At 38.7% G+C, this 25011-nt stretch overlaps 1 protein-coding gene across 6 annotated transcripts in view; it reads right to left on the bottom strand.

The window, feature by feature from the left end:
- LOC129353093 (inositol 1,4,5-trisphosphate receptor type 1-like) overlaps nt 1-25011 on the bottom strand; it is a 75830-nt gene that overhangs the window by 18673 nt on the left and 32146 nt on the right. For 4 of the 6 annotated variants that reach the window (XM_055022293.1, XM_055022299.1, XM_055022307.1 and 1 more), the window contains 12 exons: nt 17442-17489; nt 15002-15134; nt 13442-13629; nt 6716-6899; nt 6350-6600; nt 5279-5479; nt 5090-5200; nt 4861-4956; nt 4493-4636; nt 4252-4359; nt 3975-4167; nt 2271-2393 (listed from right to left, as the gene is read on the bottom strand). In XM_055022293.1, the coding sequence (XP_054878268.1) occupies nt 2271-2393; nt 3975-4167; nt 4252-4359; nt 4493-4636; nt 4861-4956; nt 5090-5200; nt 5279-5479; nt 6350-6600; nt 6716-6899; nt 13442-13629; nt 15002-15134; nt 17442-17489 (1780 nt within the window). The remainder of the gene's footprint in view (nt 1-2270; nt 2394-3974; nt 4168-4251; nt 4360-4492; nt 4637-4860; nt 4957-5089; nt 5201-5278; nt 5480-6349; nt 6601-6715; nt 6900-13441; nt 13630-15001; nt 15135-17441; nt 17490-25011) is intronic. The other 2 variants (XM_055022324.1, XM_055022334.1) reach the window with 1 other exon arrangement.

Raw genomic sequence — 25011 nt, 5'->3', positions numbered from 1 at the left:
GGGCATTATTTGTGTTGTGTAACAATACTTTTGTATATGGAAACAGACAAGTTATCATGGCTGCTGAGTTTTTACTACAGACTGTAGCACTTTTTATTTTCAACCATGTTATTCAAAAATACAAAAACAGTCATACTCCATGCATTTTTTTCAACAACACAACAATTAAGTTATTCATTTATTTCACTGGATTTTTATGATAGAGGTCTCATCCATCCATCCATCCATCCATCCATCCATCCATCCATCCATCCATCCATCCATCCATCCATCCATCCATCCATCCATCCATCCATCCATCCACCCATCCACCATCCATCCATCCATCCATCCATCCATCCATCCATCCATCCATCCATCCATCCATCCATCCATCCATCCATCCATCCATCCATCCATCCATCCATCCATCCATCCATCCATCCATCCACCCACCCTTGTCCCACTTTTGTGGTTTTTGTAGATTAAAATCATAAAAACGTTTCTTCAGGTTTGTCCTACTAAAAGGTAGGTTTGCATTTTTTCATGCTTTTTGATCTGAATGTTATCTTATTTAGACGGTTCTCAACAATGGCAATAGTGGGTTACTCTTTTTGTTTTTGAAAATGAATTTAGCCACATTTATTGAAGGGGTTTCTGGATTTCTGGCACTATTTATGATTAAATTAAAATGAAAACAAATGGAAAAATTAACAAAAGATGATAAATTGTGTTAGACCTTAAATTCCCTTTTTTACATTTTGAAACCATGATTAATTTCCGTTCTGGTTAAAAATTACACATTGCTTTGAGTTTGTCTTGGTGATAAATACCCAGTATACGCTTTGAAGATTGGAGTCGGAAGGTGAGAAAATGGGAAAACTAATTTCAAATGGTACAGATAATTTTGCAGGACACTATACATTAGTCATTTACCAATTTTATTTTTCAACTGACATGATTTAAAAAGGTTTACACACTACAGAAGTTTCACTTGGAGGTTTCAATGTGGTCAAAGATATTTACATGATGAAATACTTTTCAGATTATCATATGTCTGACCTGTATGAAAATCTTGAGCTACTTTATATTCTGTTTATAGTAAAAATGCCAGCTGTGCCATGTTTATTGTTGTTTCCATAGCACTGGAGGGCAAATATGACGGGAAGCAATGAAAGCTGTGGGTGTGTCTTAAACCAGGAGACTCCCACTCCTAATCCTGATCAGGTGATTAGACGTCAGTAGATCTGAATGTGGTGAAGAAAAGAGATCAGTAGGTCACTGCTGAAAAAAGCCGGTTTTTTTGGGTGGAAACAATGCATGGTTTGAAAAGGTATCAATGTAAGAAAACTTTCTTGCAGTTTCTGATTGAATTAGTTGACTTTACGGCTGCTGTTGAGTTTAAAAAATGGGCATGAAGCAGCAATGCTACAGTGACTAACTTTAAGGTCTTTTATGAGGATTTTATATGAAAGTCTATCTGTGAAGTGTGGTCTGCATACAGAGGGGCAATTGTTTTAAGATACATCTTGACCAGCTTTGCACGTCTACTGTCAGACTGAAAATAACATTCTTTGTTTGGAAAGGAGGCATCATGAACATCAACTTTCAAGTTTTGTCACATTCTGAAACAGACTGAGGCCTTGACTTTAACTAGGACATTTTGACAAATGTTTATTTTTCCTTTGAGATTGTTGAATTTAGCATCCAATTAACCCCAACTAACTTTTCTGACAATTGTGAAGAGAAACATCGCAACAGCATGAATCGATTATTTGGTGTTCAGAATGTGTTTTCTGCCACAAATAGTGTTGTAAATGTAGTGCAAAAGGTTCTGTTCTGGTACCACCTGACCAGTGAACCTTCCTCCGCATGCTTGCTCGGTCCCCGAAGTGGCTTGAGGCGAAGCACAAACAGAACTTATAACGGCTTTCTTTCAACAAAGGCGTTCATTTTGCAATTCTTCTGTAAAGGTTAGAGTTCAGTTAGTCGAGGTGTCATTTAGCCAAAGCACCCTCTCCCACATCTTTGACATGTCCTCTTCATGTGGTCTGTATGGCTGTTTCTTTCTGCTCACTGCTTTAGCCTTTTTCTGAACCTGGTTTCTACAGAAGTCTGATTGCAATATCAAAAACAAAGAAAAAAGGAACTCAAGTCTGAAAGTATGACCTCATCAAGACCTCCACTTCCCTTTTCCCTTTTCCCTGCTTCTTAATTTATGTAAATTTATTTGAAATGAAATATTTCACAGTTACACTTAACCTCCTGACGGTTAGGTGAGCATGACTGACCTCCATGTACCCCCTCCAGGGGGTAGAAGAAGCAGACCAGCAGGTTCATGAGCAAGGCCAGTTTAAAGGCGATGTTGCTCCACACTGACATGTTTCTGGAGCACCAGTACAGCACTGGCTTGGCTGGGGAGGAGAGGAAATACAGTCAGTCAAATTGAATTGAATTTTTAGTTCATTTAAATGCTGAAAAAAATCTATATGTACTGATTTTCATAATTTATAATATACTTTGTTTGATTTAGAGATGGAATATAAGTGAATTAAGTTTGGACATCTGAACAGGAGAAAACTAAGAAAATGTGAGAAAATAAAAAAACAAATTTAAGCAACTTTGAACTCAGGTATAAAGGTCAAGTTAAGGAGCAGGTTATTGAAATCCTGTCTTTCTTGACCTTTCTCCTCCAACCTACAGCCTGCCTTTTCAGACTTTGTGAACTTAGCTTTTATAGGAAAACAGAAACAGATGCAGGGACTTTTCAACGTCCATCCCCTCCTCTGAGTGAAAGACTAAATAAAGTTTGTGCGTGGGCACGGGAGTCTTGTATGTGGATTAGACTTGTCACAGGGAGTGGGTGTGGATCTGAGTGTGTGTGTGTGTGCGCACACGATCACGCACACTCTCACTTGTGATTCATAAGGTTACAGTACAGAACGCTTCACGGCTCAAATGAGTTTGGAAAGCCCCTGTCTGCTTTTACATAGCGGAAACATGCACTTGTACCACGGACATATAAAGGAGGCCAACAGTTGTCCCTGCACATTGGTGCCTCTGCACAGCTGTCCACTTATCCTGCCCAGTCTTGCCTTCTGTCATCTATTAGTTCAGAAATAATGCACACATGCAGCAATTCACCTGACACTTCAACTAACCCTTAGTAAATGTTCACATATTGATGTCTAATCCAAAATTTTGCAATTTTGCAAATCTGTGAAAAAAAAAGCATTTCAATTGCACTTAAAAGCTAAGAATTAAATATTGTATCAGTCAGAAAACTAAAGATAAAATGCATTTCCTGGGATTTGACTAAGTTTCAGTGATTTGGCAGCCAGTCTTTGGTGAATTTTCTGGTAGGTTTTGGGTCACAATCGTGTTATAAAGGGAATTCCTTCTTTATTTTATTTTATTTTTTTCCAGGAAGTGTCATATTTTCTTCAAGTACCCCCTGATACATTTTAGAGTTCCTGGTGGATGATATGATAATGAGCTGACCTGGTCCTGCTGCAGCCAAGCATCAACCAACCATGACACTTCTACTATTTGTACGATTCACATAAAGTTATTTCACTTGAGTGATGTAATTAGGAAATACCAAACATTTAATTTTAGACTCATCTGGCCCAAGAACATTGCTCCAGAAGTCCTGGTCTTTCTCTACTATATCTGTGGCAAACCTTAGTCTGGCCTTCATGCTTTCTTAGACAGAAAAGCTGTTCTACTTTGACTCTCCATAAAAGTTAAATGTGTTTTGTGATTGAAAAAGCTCTTCCATATCAGCATTAGCGGCAGCTTGCTGCAGGTCCTGTCATAACTTTTTAGGGTTTTTGATCTTGTGGGTTTCTTTCAGGAAAGAAATGTATTAAAAGCATGTTCAACCAAAGTTTGATCCCATTAGTGCTACTGTGAGATACCTCTTTTATATTCCTACTTTTACATTATTTTCTTCAAGATTTTTTAAATATATTGTGGGATATTCTTCACCCTACCTCTCAGCTTCTTCTGCCAGTTCATCTCATTAAAAAGATCTTCTGCTCGCAAGAAGAAGTCATTAATCTTGCTGCCCTGCTCGTCTCTCTCAGTTGTGTAGTAGACCCGCAGCTTCGACTCCGAGGTCAGGAACTCACAGATGTTGGGTACGGGGAACACTATCTCCTCCATGGTGCGATCCTGACGCACAATCTAAAACATAGAGGCTCAAACAGTCACCTCAGAGGGACTCAAACCCCTGTGCAACATTTAGCTTTAGGGTTAAGTGTGTCTGACCTCTATCTGAGCAGTATGCTTGGCGTAAAACTCTAAGGCCTCGTCTCCATCTCCGCTGCCACCTCCAGGTTTTAACATCATGGAAAGTTCTTTATTATGGCGTGCCAACTGCAAAGTAGCCAACAAGAGTGATTTTTTTTCACGAAAGGAGCAGAAGGAAGTATCTATGTTTTCTCATATATTGTATGAAAGCCAAAAACATCATGATTTAATTAAGATATTGCAAATATAAACATCCAACCTGGTGAGCCAGAATATAAATGTTGTGTCCAACGTTTCGAGGTGAAGCAGCATCATGTTCCTCTTCATTTCCAATATCCTCTTCCTCATTTATGTCCATAAACTCTACCTCACCCTGAAGATAGGCCTTCTTTATTACCTCCACCTGCAAAGACATATATGAATGTATTGGAAAACTATCCACAGCCTTTACAAGTTTTGGCAAATTAAAACCCCAAATTTAATATTTTCCTTCCAATTTACATCTAGGCACTAGCTTGTATCGGTCCATCACACAAAAAAACCAACAAATCAAGAAGTTTGAGGCTGTAACATGAACAAAAACGCAGTTATAGTATCAAAGCAGAAGAAACAAGTTGAGTTTCCCACCAGCTCTTTCGGCTTCATGTTGTACAGGATCCTCTCTGCGTTCTCACTGTCATGTCGGCTCTCCATGATGGCGAGCAGCAACTTGGAGGCGTTGTTCTGGGAGGAAAATTAAAGAGATGCTTAGTGAGAAAATGCACAAAGGTATAGAAGCATTCTCACAAGGGTAGAAATAATCAATAACGGCTAATAGCAATAACAAAGCAACAAAACTTAAGATTTCCAGCCTCACCTTGAGTTCTAACACCAGATCCATCCGTTTCTTTCCAAGCGGGTTGATGTCATTCAGAATCAGTGCAATAATGATGTCAATACCATTGGATTCATGAGTTGCTATACAATTCTGGGGGAATTAAAGACAAAACATAAATGAATGTGGGATAGTGCAGTGAGCAGGGTTTTTTTTTTGCATTTCCCTTACCTGGTTTTCATGACAGGGGCCTTGGCAATACTCCGTCAGGCTCTCCAGGGTTTGGTTGATGAGGGCAACGTTGTCCTCGTTGATGTACAGCCCCAGCAGGCCCAGGCCTCCGGTGGTGCTTCCACAGATGCAGTCCAAGAACTGCAAGGTCTCACAGACCAAGTTGTAGTTGTTCTTTTTGTTCTGATTACGAAGGAAGTTCTAGCAGAACACAGAAATTATGTTGGGATAATGATTAAAGTCAGAAAGTTGTAGTGGAAAATCCGGACTAATAACTATTTAGATTAAAAGCTGGTTTAAAAATGAGACAATAAATGAACTGTTCAGATCAATAATTATCTTACAACCATAGCTTTAAATGTAAAGGTATGGGTCTGATACATGTATTTAGGAACACCAAAGTATTTAGACTTACAGATCACTGATATGGACTTATGCTATTATCATACTTTCTGGTATAGAGCATATATTAGTCCGAATCTTTCTGTTGCTGTACACAAACAAATGCTGAATTTGTGGTAATACACTGACACAAATTGAATTTTTACTCATTGTTATATCAATTCATGCTGTAATATCAATGCAAAACAATTACTTCTGTAAAAACATGAATGAAGATTCGTGGTCAAATGTGCTTCTTTAACATAATCTTTCACCAATCATCATGTTAACATGTATCTTAACAGATTTACTGTTAAAAACAGAAGAAACTTTAGTTTATCAAAAGGCTTGAGATAAATAAATAAAAATGAAACCCACAAAGACAAGGAGATCATTTGTTTTTTCAACACATGCATGAATTACTGCTGGGTTTTATTTATGCTCCGAATGCCTTACTTTATTTTTTCAGAACACATCGAAAGACAAAAGATAAGCAATTAAATAAAGATTTTTAGTGTTTAGATCTATACAAATACAGTAGAAGTGTAAACCTGACATTTAACTGAAGTAATTATTGTGATAAAAGACAGTTTATAGCAAAATTTCTCTAAAACCCATAAATGACATATCCTCAGACATTAAAACTGATACACTGATACTGAAACCTTTCTGAAACGCTGTGTGTCCCACCTGCAGGTCACGGTTGTGGTTCTCACAAAGCAGCTGCAGGAAGCGAAGAATCGGCTGCATGATAACGACCACAAAGCTCATCTTTTCCTCCTGGTTCTTGGCCCCAGCGCTGGGCAGCCCCTCTGTTGAGGAACTGTGGTCCTCTGGGTCAACTTCCCGCCGGTAAGAGTTGAACGCCTTCTTGGTGGCAGATGAGGCCTCTATCAACTGCTCTTTCACATCTTCTGTCATTGACACAGCTGAATCTCGGGCTGCAGCAAAGTTGTGAAACAAATAGTCATCATTTAGGTAACTATCAATTTACAGAGTATGATATCTGACCTGAAAAATGAATGACTGTTTTCTGCTTTAAATTTTATATCAGACCTTTTTTGCGAACAGGGGCATCTCTGTCTTGGTTGTCTTCGTCTCTTCTCTTGTTTCCTAAATCGCTCGTGTTTACCGTCACAGTCGCTTTGATTTCCTGCTGAGCCGACTTCATACGGTCGTGGAAAACCCGAAAGAACTTCTCTGAGTTCTTATCATCGGTCAGACGGCAAAAGAAAGAGCGCTGGATACAAGGAAAAATATTGGGAAAATTTTATAAAATAGGAAAATGTCATCATGTTTCAAACCCAGAAACCCCAGAAATTCTCCAAACATAAATCAAAGTTGAATCACAACAAAAAATCTGAACTCCTGTTTGAACGTAGTTCACTTAGCTATACTATAGTTCTGATCTCAACATGACAGAAAACTTGTTTTAAAGCTGAGCAGGGCCTCCCATCCAACATCAGTGTCTAACCTCACAAATGCACTTCTTGAAAAATGTCCAAAACCCCATCAACATAAACACACTCATAAAGGTTGCAGAAAACCTCCTAGAAGAACTGTAGCTGCAAAAGGATGAGCCAACAACACAACTCACGCTAACGTCTATTTGTGTGTGAATTCAAATGAATGTATACTTTTTAGTATACATTCATTTACACTAAATTAATGTATATATTTAGTATAATGATAAATGTATATCGATCTTGTGCCATCAAGATTGATAAGTTTGAACACATCTTGACAGGATAATCATTATATATTTATGGGTTTCAAACATGCTATCATGTAAAAGCTCTACAAAATGCATCAGCTATTGCCACAGAAATTCGGCACAAATGGTTTCACTTTCTGTCTAAGAAATCTTAGAAATAAAAGTTTTAAAGCACCTGCAGCATTGTCCTAGTCCTAGGCAAGCAATTTAATTATTAACACAAATATTGCACTTTCGATGTCAGTGAGAGTATAGTTTCATAATCAGCACTTCTGGTCTGACCATTCAAGAAAAAAAAAACAGTATCACTTGATATGGTCTTATCAGGGCCTTCAGAAAAATGTTATACAACGGCCATGAAGGAGGTCCAAGATATGAGCGGGTTTAATGCCATGGTTAAGGCTTCAGAATGGGGTCACAGAGAATTAGAGCAGTTTCAAGCTTGCCAGGGACGATGTATACAGCGTGTCCCAGTCCACAAGGCTGTTGTTTTGATTATGTAAGAGCTGTTACTGCAGCAGTATATGGAAAGGCTTTTTACCAGCCAAAACAGCCTTGCCACACTTACAGGGTGAAAAAATTACAAAGGACAGGCGGGAGGGAGAAATCTGGCCTACTTACACAGATCGAATGGCAGAGATGGTGTGTGGGGAAGGCGAACGAGGAAGAAAAACTGACTATAAATGAAAAAAGGGATGATTGAGTGAGGGGAAATGAGAGCAAGAGATAGGGAGGGACAGAATGTTATCAGGCAGTATTTAGGCCACTTCTCAAATTTTGTTACATAACCATCTGTCTTTCCAGGTTAGACGTAAGGCTGGACAACAAAAGAAGGACACAGATTATAGACATGAGGTTTCCATTTCTCTTTCTCCAACAAAATACTTCCAGTGCCTTTGAAATTAAAAAGGTCTGTATAGCTACATGGCTACAAAAAAGACAATCAGCTTTTTGACCAAAGAAAAAAGATATTAATCAGAACTCGCACTTCAAAAGGAGACCCGCAGCTCTATGCCCCACCCTGGCCATCCACCACTGAGCTGCAGACCTCCTGCACGTACACACTCTGCCAAGTCTCAAAGACAAGGAGATGGGCAGCGTGGGGAGAGCAAGAGAAACCGCCAGCCAAGACAAGGCCATCGAGCAATAAACAACCTGATGATAGACGGGAAGCGCAGAGACGGGATTAGCTGCACCACTGACAGTCCAGCCAGAGTTTACAAGTCCAAGCACGCTTGTGGAGGGTATGAACATGAAGGAGGTGGGGGCTAGTTATTGTCATGCATGCTCATATAACTCTGAAGCAGGGGGTGAACAAGGCACAGCGTGAATAACATACATCGACCCGACCACAGGAAACACAAAGAACCACTCATCCTTAAGCATTACATAACTGGCACCGCCACACACAAACAAAAATCCTTGTACAGTTCAAGTACAAACAGGCTGGAGATTGCACACACCAGTACGCCCACTGACTTTTGCACTTGCGAAAAAAAAAATGGGTCAGCTGTCTCTGGCAATCAGCGCATGCCAGTTTTGAAAAGGACACACCCACAATCGCACACATGCCCTAAAGTTCAGTGTTCTCTATCTGCCATTTTTATTCTTATGTAATCAAACTGGTTTTCCACACTATGTTTTATCAAAGCAGAATGGCTCCTCTGTTGGAAAGGCCAGATACCACAAATATCCCAAACAGTGTGAGAGTGCAGCAGCATGCCAGAAGGGCCTTCTCAACTTTATTAGACGATCAAGTTCCACTTTGGTAAAAGCTTGTTAGTTTAATTCCCATTTAAAGAGTCTGGTCCCATTTAAATGTGCTGGTCATAAAAACATTTTCATATTCACCTGCAGCCCAGAAGACACAAATGCAGTCCTTTGTCAAAACTCAGTTTCTAAGAACTACACTGTAATCCATGACCGAAACAAAGACAATGCCACAGCAAAGACTATCAAAAAAAACAAAGCGACCTAACTTTCATTTTATGATTTCTTTAGAAATGTTTTTGACAATGAATCATAAGTGAGAACCTTAAACTTTCATATCTAATCACGCTGTTGCCTCTAGTTTCGATGTTTGCCCTGAGAAGCTCATCGACCAAATCCGTGCCATTGCTTTCAGTACAGCCTTCTGCGTGTTTTGGTAGGATGGAAAAAAAAAAAAACAAAAGGAGAGGACGAAAGCGTAGAGAGATGAGGTGGACAAAGAAGAGGACCACACGTCTCAGGGGCCCCCCTGTAGTGTTGGGTAAACACACAACCTGTCTGTAACTATGAGACGGAGAGGAGCGGGGCCGGGAGGGGGCGGACAGTGCTGAAAAACAAGGTCAGAGCGCTTTCCCTTCTCTCCTTCCGTTCCACCACTTGGCATCAACAAAAGGATGTTATGTAACAGCTATTTATACTTGCGCTCCTCTTTTCCTCTCACGTCAGCCAGCGCCACATGTAGACCAAACGGAGCTGCTGCTTAGCTCTCTGCTTTAACCCCCTGAAGACTTTTTCCTCCTTTTTTCTCATCCCTTTCTTCCTCCAACAAACAATCTGAGTCTGTTAGGATTTTCAATTTTAAATCAACAGGGTTCTTTCCCCCCCTCCATTTACAACACCTCGGCAGGGAAAGAGAGCAGCGTGGCGTGTAGTTAGACGGCAGATGGCGGATGAGTGAAATGTCACAAGTCACCATGTCACAACAGAATTTACACTTGCGTTTGATTTGTCATAGCTCTTTGCAGCGAAGCTGACTGGAGACAAAGATGGAGAGGAGAGGACAGGAGAAGAAGCTTTGTGTATGAGGTGTAGGATAGGGACTTTGGAAAAAAGCTACCACTTAAAAGTAAATAAATTGGAATGCAATAACATTTTTTAATCATCAGATTTTCTTAGTTTTAAACCTAAAACACCAGAGATTTTATGTAGAGCAAAATGTTTTCGCTCTGTTATTTTTGGAGAATAAATGCCCACTCCAGCAAAAACAATTCCAAAATGTTCTTCCATGACTAACTTCCCCACTCTGACTGTATATTCTGGTATTTTAGCTTTTCCAGTTTTGCCATGTTAAAAAATACATGTTTTCATATATTTTTTTCACATGGAATTAAAAAACTATGTATGTGGAAATTGAGATGCAATACTTGTGCAAAATCTGGAAAGTATGGTTTGCATTTTATTTATCCCCTTTGCTCCAATCAATATTTTGTAGAACCCCTTTATGTTTTGAGGTGTGTCTCTACTGCTGTTTTACATTTAGACTATGGCTGCCCAAAGCCAGTACCTTCATCTTTTATATGGATCCCTGATTCAGCACACCGGAATCAAATGGGTAAAATCCCTCATTAGCAGGATTATCAATCGGCTTTGCAGAGGTTTCGAAATGATACACTGATGAGATTTAGGTGGGTTGAGAAGCGAGCATGTTTGGGCTGCTCTCCAGGACTCAACTTGGACACCCGAGTCGAGACATTGATTTTTTTTTTTACCTATTAAGTAGTTATGCTACAGATTCCCTGTAATATTTACTTTGACTTTTGACTGGACCATTCTAACATCACATTAGAGGTTTCATGCAAAACAAAAATGAAAGATGTGGAGTTCTGACAAAAATATCAGTTTGAAAATAGTATAAATTTCCAAAAGGTCAGCAATAGGATTTGGAAGAACTAAGACATCCAGTAAATTCCAGATGAAAAAATGGGAATACTGTAAAATTTTAAATGTTTGTTGCAATAAAAGATGCAGATCTTTGAAGGAAATGAGCATTCTTCCCGAGGAAGAATAATGTGGATGTTTTATGCTCCCAACAATATGTTTGAAGTTCTTGAAATGGGTTTGGTCTTTATGAACCTTTTCACATTTTTTCCTATTACAAGTATAAAATTCAATGTTGTTTCATTGCAATATACAAAGTAATCCATAATAAGTATTTGCAAAATCATGCAAAGTTTCCAAAAATTTTGAAAATTTTAAATCTGGAAAGTGTGGCATGAATTTATATTTATTCTCCTTTTACTCAAATCCAGTCAACCCAAGAGAGCGAAGAAAGGATGCCTTTAGTAATTAAATCTCTGTACAAATGTATCCGTTCTTTGAACGCTTCAGAGGTTTGTTGAAGAACATTAGTGAACAAGCAGAATCACAAGGCACCAAAGGACATGTCAGCAATACAATTGTGGAGGCTTTTGAAACAGGATTAAGTTAAAAAACATGGCTGCACATGTCAACTGACTGGCTGTATTTGGGGACATTAATTAAAGAAGCAGCCCAAGAGACCTAAGCTACCGTTGAAGGAGGTGCAGAGATTCACAGCTGACAGGTCAGCCATAAGCTGTACGCTCCAAAAACTTGAGCATTTTACGAGATGGCAAGAAAAAACGAAAAAAAAAAAAAATCCAATTGCCAGTCATATAAGGGACACTGCAGACATGTGAAAGAAGGAACTCTTTCACGAGTCGTATAACTAGCAAAACATTAGATGCTGTAAATAACACTACATAACACCCCATGAACTCTATTCCCATACAAACACATGGTTGGGGATTCTTTGCTTCACCAAAGAAAAGGAAGCTGATTTGAGTTGATGCTAAAGATGGAAGAAGCAAACAACCAGGAAATCCAGTAAGGGAATCTGTTAGAGGGTACAAACACCTGTGAAGAGTTTGTGAAGAGTTTGCAGGTTCACTTCTCAGCTGAACAATGATCTTGAACACGAGCCAGAGAAACATTAGCATGGCTTAGATCAAAGCATATTTGTATGTTAGAAATCATTTTAATATCAGTCAGTCGTTGTATTCTTGAACACTCTCAAGACATTCTGGTTCAGTCCTAAAGTTCCTAAAGTAATCCATTAAGTTTCTTACTGACACACTGAAGCATAGCTTGAAATATGTAATATTTTCCATCCAGTGTTCCTAATTAAGTATTCATTAATTATTGCGTGTGGGCATTTATGCATTAGTCTTGGAGGTCCAATACAACAGGAGAGCCACATGAGTTTGAAGAACTGAATGCTTGAGATTTACAGTAGATAGTTTGGCTATTTTTGTTCTAAGTAGGGCAAGAGTAAATAGTTAACAGTGTTACATGAAAACGAGATATGCGACACCCAGCAGGTGCTCGGGAAGTAACAATGGATGATGACGATGTAAAAAAAATCTAAGCTTGAGATGATCTATGACTTGTCACGGACTTGGCTTCCACTCACATTGCTGGAAACCTTTAGGATATTATCCAGTAACTTAAAGCAGACAAACACTGTAGTATATTTCTATCTCAGCAGGATAAATTTTCAAATTTTTTCCTGGGCAAACACGAGTTGGGAAGGGTTAGGAGATCTCCAGTTTTTCCTCAATCCCCTCTCTGTGTTTCCTCACCTCTCCGCCCTCTCTCCCCACTGCCCCAGTTCCTGAGGCCCGGCATGACCCAGTTTGGGCGGCAGGAGAACCTAAGGGAGCGAGGCAGGAATGTTTTGAAGGCTGAGACATTCCTCATTGTTCATTCACACTGCCTTATGTAACACAGACTGATCACGTGACGCTGCTCTGCAGCAGCCGTGGGAAGCCGATGCATTATCTCCGCCTTAGTGGCTTCCTCGCTCTAATCTGATTATGCAAGCCCAGCTTACACAACAGCACGCAGACTGACCAACGAAAATGGATAGAAAAAGAGATAAACTGATTAAAAGAAGGAGAGAAACAGAGATTACAAAGGCCTGCAGAAAGAAGGTCTGAATGGCTCTGGTTAAATCCAAGAGGAGGAAATGTTTTAACGTAATTTCACAGCTTGATCTTTGTGGTTATCGACAAACTGGGAAAATTATTAACAGATGACCCGGTTTTTCGTCAGCATAAAGTAGATTGAGAAATGTAGGGTGGGAATGTACATATGCATGACTGCAATGGCATACTGACCTGCATGTAGTGCATTCTTTCCATTTTAAGCAAATAAAAAACTGCAAAACTCTTCATTACTGATTGATCACTGATGTTAAATACTCAGGCATCATTTAATAGTAAACACCATCCACAAAAAATGTAAATTCAAACGATGGAGTCTAGATTTGTGTGTCTGACCTGGATAATTGTGTTTCCTCCTTCCAGTAATGCAATGGCCAAGAGTATGCTTTCTTGGAAGACTCTATCACTGGTAGTGTTCATAATTAGATCAATAACGAGATCAGAAGCTCCTTCTTTGTCCAGATGACACTGAACCTCTGACAGAGTCATCTCCCCCCGACTGAGGCCGCCAGGACCCCCTAAAGCTGCAAGACCAAAAGAAAGCAACACGTAAATCCAAGGCTGTCATTGGATGTTCTTTTTAATAATATAATTGTTATAACTGAATGTATATATATATATATATATATATATATATTACAGCAACATAATCATACATGCCTTTCCTCTAGATTTCTTAAGAAAGTGGTTAAAATACTACAAGCATTTGAAAAAAAAAAACAAAACCCAACAACAACATTGGGTGGACTTGACCAGAAAACTTAAACTGGTTCATTATTACGACTTTTAAAAGGATAATAATTCAGAACATGTGGCCAAATAAACAAAGAAAATGGTTTTGCCTCCAAGAAGGAGAACATGTGATCCAACTTAAATATATTGCATTAATTCATCACTAAGAGCCAAATGAAATTACTTAGTCTATTAAATCTATTAAGTTTATTAAGTTGTGAAGTGAAACAAATATCAATTAAAAATTTACAATTTAGGACCTCGCCCCAAACAGCTCCAATTCACAGCTGTGCAAGTCGCTGCATCCAGCTTTTCCCGCACCTTTCTCCCCCAGCGTGGGGCCCCAACTTCAGGCTGCATATTGAATTCCTTTCCTGGCTCTTGTTTCTGCAACAGGTGCACAGACTGTTTCCACAGGACGTACCAGCCTGTCTCTTAGCAACAAAAAGAAGTTCATCATGGATGGGAGAGGTCATGCTTTCTGTGGTCTGGATGGTGTGCATGGGCAAGATGGGAAACTAGGGTCCAGTGTGATTGTGTTTCTAAACCCAGTCAAATGCCGCTCACTACAACTGCTTCATTACAGCAAGTTATATGATGTGAATGAATTTTACGCCAGACACAAATCATTCATTAATTTAATTCTAAATTCATGAAAATCACAGGCTCAGAGCAGCTGCAGGTCGATAAAAACACCGTACATTATTACAAACGTTAAAAATCAACCAATGACTCAAATAGCCATCATGCATTGCTTCAGTATTTTGACTCCACATAGTAACACATTGACCTCTTTATCACGTATTGATAAGAATGTTGTGCTCTGTGTGCTCAAAGGGCAGCTCGCAGCAGAACCTCAGGGCTGATAACCAGCTCAGGGTCAGACAGATCCAGCCACATTCTTGTGTTTCATCTTTTGTAAGACAAAAAAGAAAAGCAAAAGGTTCACAGAGGCTCTGCCATCTGATATCATCATTCCGGCCAGCAAGATGCCCTTTATTTTTTTCCAAAGGCTCATTGCTTCACATCAGAATCGGGTCAGTTAGAGATGTTGCAACCAGCGTTCTCACGACCTTTCTGTTGCAAGCTGGGAAAAAAAGGCACAGCGAAATGATTTTACAATAAATGTTGACGTTCAAGGCTGGAAATGATCAAAACAGTCACCTGATTGACTCCTACCCGGTCCTACCGGACTGAGGGGGCCACTGCCAAATGACGTCAGGCTGTCCCTCCGCCCACTGCTCCGATGAAAGTTTCCATAGTAACGGCTCACCAGAATCTGTCTCAGCGCCTCGCCCTAAAAGTAGAAGAGAAAGGGCAGGATGTAATAGTGTGACGTCAGCGACAGGGGAGAGAAGGGAGATTATATAACACGAGTAAGATATTCTGAAATACAGAAATCTAGGAGAAAATCTCAGACTGCCAACATGTTGACAGGTCAAGGTAATCCTTGGTGCCACTGGACATACTTTTGGGCTTTGCCAATATAACAACACAAGAATCAACATGTCTGGCTCTTTTTAATTCAAGCACCGAAGAGCCTTTTCACCTTCCAACAATCATAACCAAACCCTGTAACAGCGTTTCCTCCATGAGTGACTGTAAATATTTTACAAAATCTGTCACAGTTTAACATGAAGTTTATGTCATGCGTCTCCCATGCAACGGTTATTTGTTATTGCAACAGTGACCCCCATGCAATGACAATGGGAGGTCCTGGTTTCCACTCAGGCAGACCAGAGGGCAGCCCTCCTACACCGTGACTCATCCACTGTCGAGCAGTCAGCGGCACGACTCTGCTGTTGCCACAGTAACCGCAGCCCACCGTTACCTGAGAGACCTCCCATGGGATAAAGTGAAGGAAATGAAAGAGTCTGTGATTCGAGTGTTTGTGTGCGATTATGTGCAAATTACTGTGAGCTGTGGCTCGTCCTTGAAAGACGGCCGCAAAATTATATAAACTCTGCTGCCGGCGTCATGCTCTGGGGGTCACGATTACTTTTTGTGTGTGGAGTGAAGAACTCATCTTTTATTGGCGGTAGGCTATTCAGAAGCATGTATGTTCACAATGTTTATTTCCTTATGAGGTTTTAAATGATTTAAAGTCCTCAAGAGTGACTTTCCAACACGGACGTAAGATAATCTCAATAGTGTACACACCCCTACAAAAAAGGCCAGAATTATGTGATGTAAATGGAGAGATTATGATGTATCATTTATAGACTATTCCCATCTTTAATTCAAAATGTGTCTTGTGTGACTTCACTACTTCAGCTGCATTTTGTTAATTTCAGTGAAAATTAACAAACAAGACATAAAGTAGCACTTTGTCAGTAGAATTTTCCTAACATCTTTAGCTAAAGGCATAAATGTATTTCCGAAAACATTTCCTTCATAAACCAGCAACTGCAGACGTTTCTTAGCTCCCTCTTGTATTTATCACTCACTAGTGGAGATGCTGTGCAGCTGTGAGCCTTCAAAAACAAAGCCAGTAGTGTGGGATGACAGGAGCTTTGGTGACTCATCATTGACGCAGGCCATGTTGGACGACTCTCCATACCATAAACGATATTTATGGATGATTCGAGGTGGTGATTGATGTTAAATGCTTCATATTTCAACTATGCGCCTCCTTCTCTTTGGTAATTATTTCTGAGTCTTGTTTTTGCTTCCCAATTGTGCGCCAGCTGGCAGCACAATCCATTCGGCATCTTTACATCACTGCCTTCCAGCAGGGGGCTGAGGTCAGACCCCCTCTGTTACAAGCAAGGGAAAGTCACAGACTCGCATAAACTGTCTTGTCTTGGCTTCACTGGTTGAGGAAGTGATGCAATGGTTTACTGTTTGTGTATGGATGTAAAAGTGTACACAATTCTCAAAACAATGTGTGACAAGCTCCACATACTGACATTAAGTAAAAGGTAATTTTTACGGAGTATTTTGTTGAAATGTTTCAAAATCCTGGACATTATAACACCCTTTTTTTATCCCTTTTATTATTAACCTAAAATTTTTGGGTCTTTTTCATTAAAGGTGAACTAAGTTTGGAAATGATTTGTCACACACTTGTTTTTTATACATCACAGAAACCTGGCCCATAAACACAGACATGTAAACTTTTGAGATCCAAAAACTCAAATGGATGAACCAAACGCACAATGACTCAAGTTGGATTATCACCAACTGAAAAGAGGATGTTGGTATTTCGTTATGGTGTCATTCCTGAAAATTTTAAAGGCCAATCAACTGTGTCATAAAACTGGAGTGAAAGAGGGACCAATTTGTCATTTTGTCAATGTGCTTCACTTTCAAAAGTGGGAACAAAACAATTTCAAATGATAAAGACCATTTTAGTCAGTAAATAATCTTGACATCAAAATCATAAAAATGTATTTGCAATGTCCCTGTCTAAGTGTGTAGTAAACTGATAATATAAATTTCACAGCTAATCTATCGTTTCACATGAATGTAATTAAAGTGATATTACTAAGATAAATGTAATACTTTTAAACCTTCATGTGTTTACCAACAAGGGTAAATATGAGTCTCTATAGGTCTCTATTACAGATGTTAGTTAAGCTGCCATGCTGGTGTAAGTACCTACCCTTCTCTGGTCTGCCAACAGTTTCGGAGGCACGTTCTGATCCAGCTTCTGTATGCATTGAGTGATTCAAGCATTGTAACACAAATACAGAGTTAATATTCATGCAGCACAGACACAACATTTCTCAGATTAATTACTACACAGTGGATTTACCAGCTGTCACAAGTGGCCATGCAATGATCTGCTGAGTACGCATTGCCATGCTTTTACAGCTAGGTCAGAAACCAGAAAATAGCAAACATTCACAACTATGAAAGGTGAGGTATTTATTGGATGCCAAATGCCCAATTAAATTATTTAATAAGGAAACAGTTAACCATATGTTTAGTTTGTTGAAATCAAGCCTCTGCTTTGACCCAACATGGCAGTACGCACAGAATTAAATATGTAAATATAGGATCACAGGTTAACATGCTGACAACAAAATATGAAGATGAAATGTGGAATATGTGAAGATGAAAATAGGATAGAGTGAACTGTCAATGGGAAAAGTTAGTCCCAATACCAAAACAAATACTAACAGAGACAGTTGACACAAAATCATGCACACTTGGACAAACTCCTCATCTCCACCATTTGACTTCACGTACATGCTTGTAGATTCTTCTAAGAGAACAATAATGAAAGCATTCAAAGGACACACAGACTCCACACAGAAGGTTAACCAGGAAAAACAAGTCCTTAAATTTATGGCTTTCATAAACGTTTGTGCTGTCGTGTAAAGTATGTTCCCTAAAGGGAAAAGCAGTTTACTGCCATTTTGTCTTCCTCTCTGGTTTCACATTCGAGGAACCTGAGCTTTTCCTTAACGAATTTAACTCTTGTCATTAGCAAACATTTATCTGCCCGTCAGATTTTTTAGATATATCTATTTTTTATTACACTCCCAATATCCCACTTATCAGCTAACTATAATAATTCATTTTAAACTCATGAAAGAAATAGTACGGATGTTTAGTTGGTCATTTTCATCACAAAGCTCCTAAGTTATAGCACCAATCAGTGGAAAACAAGAGTATGTCGATATCATTAAAAGATAATTCAATGACAAAATTTGCTATTGTAAAATTGCATTTTTTGGAGAGTATTTTGTTTTTTTTACTTAATCTTAATTAATTTTGTCTTATATTAGCTAATTTAGCTTCTCTTATATTAGTTAGTTACCTTAGTCTATACATCTGCTTATTATTTTACACTTTATCTTATCTTTTAAAATGCTAATTCTTTAGATTTATATAATTAATTCTCTCTTTTAGGAGCATCCAATCTATTTTTTAAGTATCTTATTTTGCTTGAGGTAATTTATCTTAATTTACTTTAGTTTACTTTTAGCTTATTTTAGCTCATTAAGCTCACAAAATTTGATATAATTCATATTATCTAATTTATACAATTATAGCATTAAGACTAAACGCTTAATTAAGGCTTGGTGAAAAATTCACATCTTAAAAGTTTTAAAAATCTAACTTCATCCTTTCATTGCTCATCGCAAATAAAAAAAACATTATTGTTTTTAACTTTGAGGTTGCTTGTACCAACTTACTAAAGCTACACAATTTAGCTAATCCAAGAGACCTGTAAACTATTTTTAAGGTGACAGATTTTATAATTAATGGCAACAAAACAGATTATCAAAGCATCCAGCAGCTCAATTGCTTTTTGAAGACATTCAGAGTATTCATTTTAATTTACAGATTATGTCCTGGATGAAACTGTTACTTTGTCAAAGTTAGCATTGTTTTCTTGTTTTTTCTGTCTTCAGTGTTTTTAGCACCCATTACAAAAGGCAGGAAAGGAAATTAGTCATTTTACCAAAATGCCAAATTCATCTTTTACAATTCGAGAACAAAGCATTGACTGAGCAGAAACTGAAATCACACAGCAACTGTTAGTTAAGGTCATTCATGAGTAATCAGAAAGTTGAGAAGTTGTGGTATGAGCCACGTTGCAGGGAACGTGCACAAACATCACATTTCAGAAGCATCAAATTTAGAGTCTTCCCATTTTCATTTTCCTCACTGGCTCATCTGAAGACCAGTAGCTTAGAGTAAATATCATTTAGCATTTCCATACACCTGTATATTTATTGTACACCCACATAAAACTTGCAAGAGATGCTGCTTCTCATGCATTATGTAAAAGGCCTAATTAGGAGAGGCTACAGAGGTGAGGGCAGAGGCAATGGGTGATGGGGTTAGAGTTACATAATCATGCCAAAAGAAACCAGGCCACAAAACCAATGACACAGAGCTGCTTACAGGGGCCATCTGTCACCAAAACACAGGATTATCACTGATGAAAGGCACAAAAAGGGACCAGAAGAGTCACAGAAGCCCAGTGTCATTGCTCTGCCTCGATGGTGTCAGGGCCGCAATGTTTTGTAGGTTTCAGTGTTTATACCAGAGTCTTTGCACTGATAATTTCACTACACTCAGAACAGAAATGGAAGCAAAAAGAAAGGGCAAGTATACAAAACACAACTGCAGTCAAGATTTTAAGATGCGATAAGAGTCAAACTCAGCAAACGTCACACAGCTGTAAGTTGATCCTAAACCTACAGTAATTTTAGTTCCTCTTTCATTGGACATGTCCTAGCTTGACATTTGATTACATTAATAAACATAATCCTCTAAAATGTCTCAGAATCTGCCTTCATAATTCTTTCAACATTGCAGTTTGCATGTAGTACAACAGTGAACTGCAAAAGCCATCATAAGCATAAAACCACAAAGTTAGAAACTCTTCAAATTAATTATTTTATACACATTTGAAATTATAATTTGGCCAGCCAGAAGTATGATGCTGCAGATACTCTAGTCGTGTATGGTTCTACGCTGCAAGTGTTGTTTTGGCCATGTGAGAAGCCCAGAGAAAAAGAAGATATATAGGTATACATATTTTTTTATTTACAATAATTAGGCTTTTGGTTTTACATAAAGTATCGTTTTGTGGAACTACAATTGTTCAAGTAAGGTCCTCAAAAATGGAACTTGCCATTATGCTGGTGAATTAGATGAAATTACAACCAGAAGGAAACTCAGACAGCACAGTAATCCAACACTAGACAAAAGACAATTATGCTTGCAAAAACATTTGTTTACACAGCCAACTAACATTTATTCACTTCCGCTAAAGTTCAAAATAATAAAACTTAAACCTCAAAAACATCCTGTTTTTGGGAGTTTATGCAACCATAACTGTTTTCAGAGTTGCTGCAATGTGATGTGATGCTTTTTTTAAAATAGATAGTAGTTACAAAATGGATTTTGTTGGCTTGTCTGTGTGGGTGGGGGTGCTAATGCAGACAGAGACAGAGCAAGAAAATGATAGTGACGAAGGTGTAGAAGACACTGAGAGAAAACACAGAACATGCTCACATTAAGGCTTTTGAAGATATGCAAATGACGGCAATTTAGTGCATTTGAATTATACACTATTATATTAATTTTGCTGACCACCAGTGTTTCATACAGTCTGATTATAAAATCAAACAATTTTAGGTCAGCTAGGATTTCCAAAAATGTTTTACTTGTTAAATGGAAGAATAACTATGGCAATATCTTTTAACTTTTTAAAATTTGTAAATGTTCACAAAATGGCAGTAACATTTGTAAAATCTGCCTTTAAACTGAATAACTTGGATCAAACATTTTGGGGTTTTCTTCATAAGCTTCTAACAATAGTTTCCTAGAATATTGGCCAATTCCAACTGGAGTAACTGAGTCAGGGCTCCTACGGGACTGACATCAGGGTTTTTATAATGGTCACGCCTAACACACTTTTGTAATAAATTTGGTTGTATGGTTATAGTCATTGTCCAATTGGAAGACCCATCTGTGACCACGCTTTAACTTCCTGACTGATTTCTTTAGATGTTGCTTCGTTATCTTCTTTCAACTTTCTTGCAGATGCCATTTTATGCAGTGCACCACTCCTGCTGGTAGCAAAGCACCCACAAAACATGACGCTATCACACTTGTACTTTGCAGGTGGGATGGTGTTCTCAGACCTGCAAGCTTTCCCCTCTTTCCTACAAATGTAACAATGGTCATTATGGCAAAATGCAACAATTTTAGTTTAATCTGACCAAAAGAAGAATAATTTTGTAATTTAATTCATCTGCGAGCTGAAATCAGGCTTTTCATGTTGCTTTTTGAGAAATGGCTGAGTGATCTTTTAGCCCATTATCATTATCTTCTGGTCTTTGCTAGATGTGTACCAAATTGTTTAAAGTTGCAGTAATCTTTTCATAAATCCCTGAATTTACAGAAAGTAACAAAAACTCCTGTTATGTTAGCATTTGGCAAATAAAAACTTTTGGTCATCCAAGTTTTCTATCTATAAACAAACCCACAGTATTTGACAAAAGCTTATTTAAAAAAAAAAACAGACTTGTATTAAATTAATCAAATTAAGACACTGCACATGTTCCATGTTAACAATGGCTAAATGAGACGTTGTACTAATGAAGAAAGTCAAACTTACATAAATAACTGAAGCCCACAGAGCAGCTTTCAGCGATTATTGCTCAAACAACACAAAGTTTGCACAAAAAAAGCTTAAAAACTAATCAGTGAGCACCAGCTCTTTTTCAGTCCATTAGTTTATTATTAAGTCCTAAAGGAACAAATTCAACATAACTTTAACACTGAGGACACAGAGGGCCGTAGTTCAGCAAGAAGATAAGGAGCTTACACACCATAATTTCTTACCAATCTATGGACACTATCTCAGTGTGACCACATCAAACTACAGAGCAACATGTGGATGAGGGCCGATATATGCAGCCAATCAACCCCGAGCTTGACCACAAACACCACAGAGCAACCTCTCACAGCTCCCACATCCGCTGCAGCTAGTGAATTTTACTGAACTGGAATCTCCCCACGGCAAACCCCTGAGCAGTCTCACACCTTTCAGTTCCACACTAGAGGAAACAAATGCGTGCACGTACACATTTGCACGAAGAGATCCTTCCACTTTGTTTCTTCTGAAAGTGCAAAAATAAACATATCTCTGTATCTCTACAGCGTGAGACTGAGTCATCTTTAAAGCAGAGATCAATGACGCAAAGAACTGGGGTTTACCACTCTTTTGCTTGTTTTATGCGCATAAAAACAACGGCTAAATTAAAAGACTGCGGTCTCTCATTTTCATTTCAGTTGACCTACTTTGTCAAACCAGAGTTGTAAAAATTTTTTTGTCCTGACCAGAGAGGCTGTGGCCCAGTTGCAAGCGTGCATGAGGGTAAATTTACTGGCTGGATGAATATAAAAAAAATAAAAATAAAGCCAATAATAAACAACGCAATGCATAAAATGGATCAGAAATAGTTGCTGTTAACATAAAAGGCTTGTGCTATTATTTTCGGAGCAACGAAGCCACGTGAGGAGGACATCTTGAGAGGAAGAATGAGTCCTCCATGTATCCTTCTGGTTCTTGCGTAACACACAGAACAGCAAGTTTAACTGCTAATCGCCTCCCTGACATTTAGCAGAGGTGTGGGACACACAAAAACAAGGTCAAACATACATAGACAGTATGAGGGAGAAAACAATGACTGGATCATTTATCTCCATGCAGAGCATAATTGCAGTGCCTCCCAAAAGTATTTACACCCCTTTTTGTCCACACTGTTATGTTACAAAGACCGATGGGATGTTACAACTATAATGTTTAATCTGTTTTTTTGGATTTTATATGATCAAATAACACAAAGTAATGCGTAATTGTGAAGTGGTTAAAATGACAGAAGTGTGGTATGCATTTGTAATCAATACCATATTAGTCTGATACCCGAAACTAAAATTCATTACAACTAATTGAACTCCAATTGAACTGCTCTGTGCTGCTCTTTGTTAGAGAGCATTCAGCCAAGGATAAAGTTGTGGAAACAGTTATGTTTTAAAACAATATCCCAATGTTTGAGCCTCTCAGCGGACACTGTTCAATCAGTCACCCAAAGACGGAAATGTAACCCTACTGATGTTTACTTAAACCGGCAGGCCTGGTAACTCAGTATTAATCAAATACGTAGGAGTACTGTGACGCATCTGTAGAGATTGACAGTTCAGGTCGAACTTTGAGTCATCAACTCCTCAATTCTAACTTTTACTGATAGGATCATGGACAACAGTTGTTGAAAGGAAAGCCATATGAAAAATCATGCCTTAGGACATGATGCTGCCACTACCCTTGGATTTTTCCACATCATCTCAGAGAGGCCAATCAGCATTGATAAAAAGGTGAATTGACAAATTTGAGATAAACAAAAAAATTGCAGTTCAAGAAGAAAGAAAAGCATTCAAACACCCCACACCTAAAAGATCAGCAGGGGAGACAAAAGCTAAGGATGCATTTTCATATCACACCCACAGAAACATTCACAGCCAAGTTAATTAGGTTTACACAAAGCAGGTGTTGTTGAAACGGCATGAAGAAGGGTGTGAATGGAACGGAGTAGTATTTCAGGTAGTTTTAAAACTGTTTCAGAGAAATGCATTGGGGGCAAAAGGGCAAAACAGAATAAAGGGGGGTGTTTAGCTCATTGAGAGAAGTGTTGTCTTACACCACACTGAGTTTTTATCTAAGGACAATGAATGCAACGCTTGACAGGAAAGACTCCTGCAAACACTTCTCTATCCCAATCCTAACTCTGCCTTTATACGCACAGGTGTGCACACACTTGCACACATACAAGTGGGTAAACAGCTCCGCCACACTTTTATTGGCAATTACTGTTGAAGGTCACACATCAGCGGCGGGGCTGAGTTCCAGGAAAAAAAAAAAAAAGCCTGGTTCTTATGTAACCTCAGCCCAGAGTTGGCAGACACCCAGGAATCGTGCAGCTTGCAGGAAAGGGAAACTAGGACACAAACTCAATGACTGCAACAGTCCCTCACATTCATTACTTTCAGGCATACATATGTGCACAGTCACAGTGCCCCCTGCTGGTGCCATAAGTGGATAAAGAGGAAACGCCACCCACACACCCACACACGCACACACACACACACACACACGGGATGATGGTAAAACTGCCTTTTCAGAGGATAAAAATGGGATATGGTTTCTGTGGTTTTACTTTCTTTCGTGTTGTTTCTGCAGGAACGGGCATCAGGTTATGTGATGACGTGCAAATGCAAATTGTCAAATATGCCAAGCCAGGTAAAAGTATTTCAGTAGGATTTATTCTTGTGTGCGAAATTGTGTATAGACGCAAAGCAGAAGAAAACAGAAGAAAAAAGAAAATGTTTTTTATGAATAACAAGCAAAGTCCTTTTGTATTCGACCCAGGAGGGACAGTGTCAGAGAACAACCTGAATAAAAAGCTCCTTCTGTTCTGGAGAAAAGAAAAAGGAGAAGTGTTGCAGGGCAAAAGACAGTTTCTTCAGAAAATAAGCTAAAACTAGTTTAAAACTCTCTTGATTATGTTTTAAAATGACTTACCTTTGAAACCTAAGCATCAAGTATCACAAATTGCATTTCCATAAAATAATAAACAATTTCAGACACATCAGCCATCAGTTTGAAAACAGTGAACAGACACAAATGCACCTCTGCCACCTGG

This window comes from Poeciliopsis prolifica, unplaced genomic scaffold, assembly GCF_027474105.1.
Source record: "Poeciliopsis prolifica strain line A6 unplaced genomic scaffold, Auburn_PproV2 SCAFFOLD003, whole genome shotgun sequence".
Lineage (NCBI taxonomy): Eukaryota > Metazoa > Chordata > Actinopteri > Cyprinodontiformes > Poeciliidae > Poeciliopsis > Poeciliopsis prolifica.
Note: the sequence above shows the minus strand (reverse complement) of the source record. Positions and strands in the feature narration are given on the sequence as shown.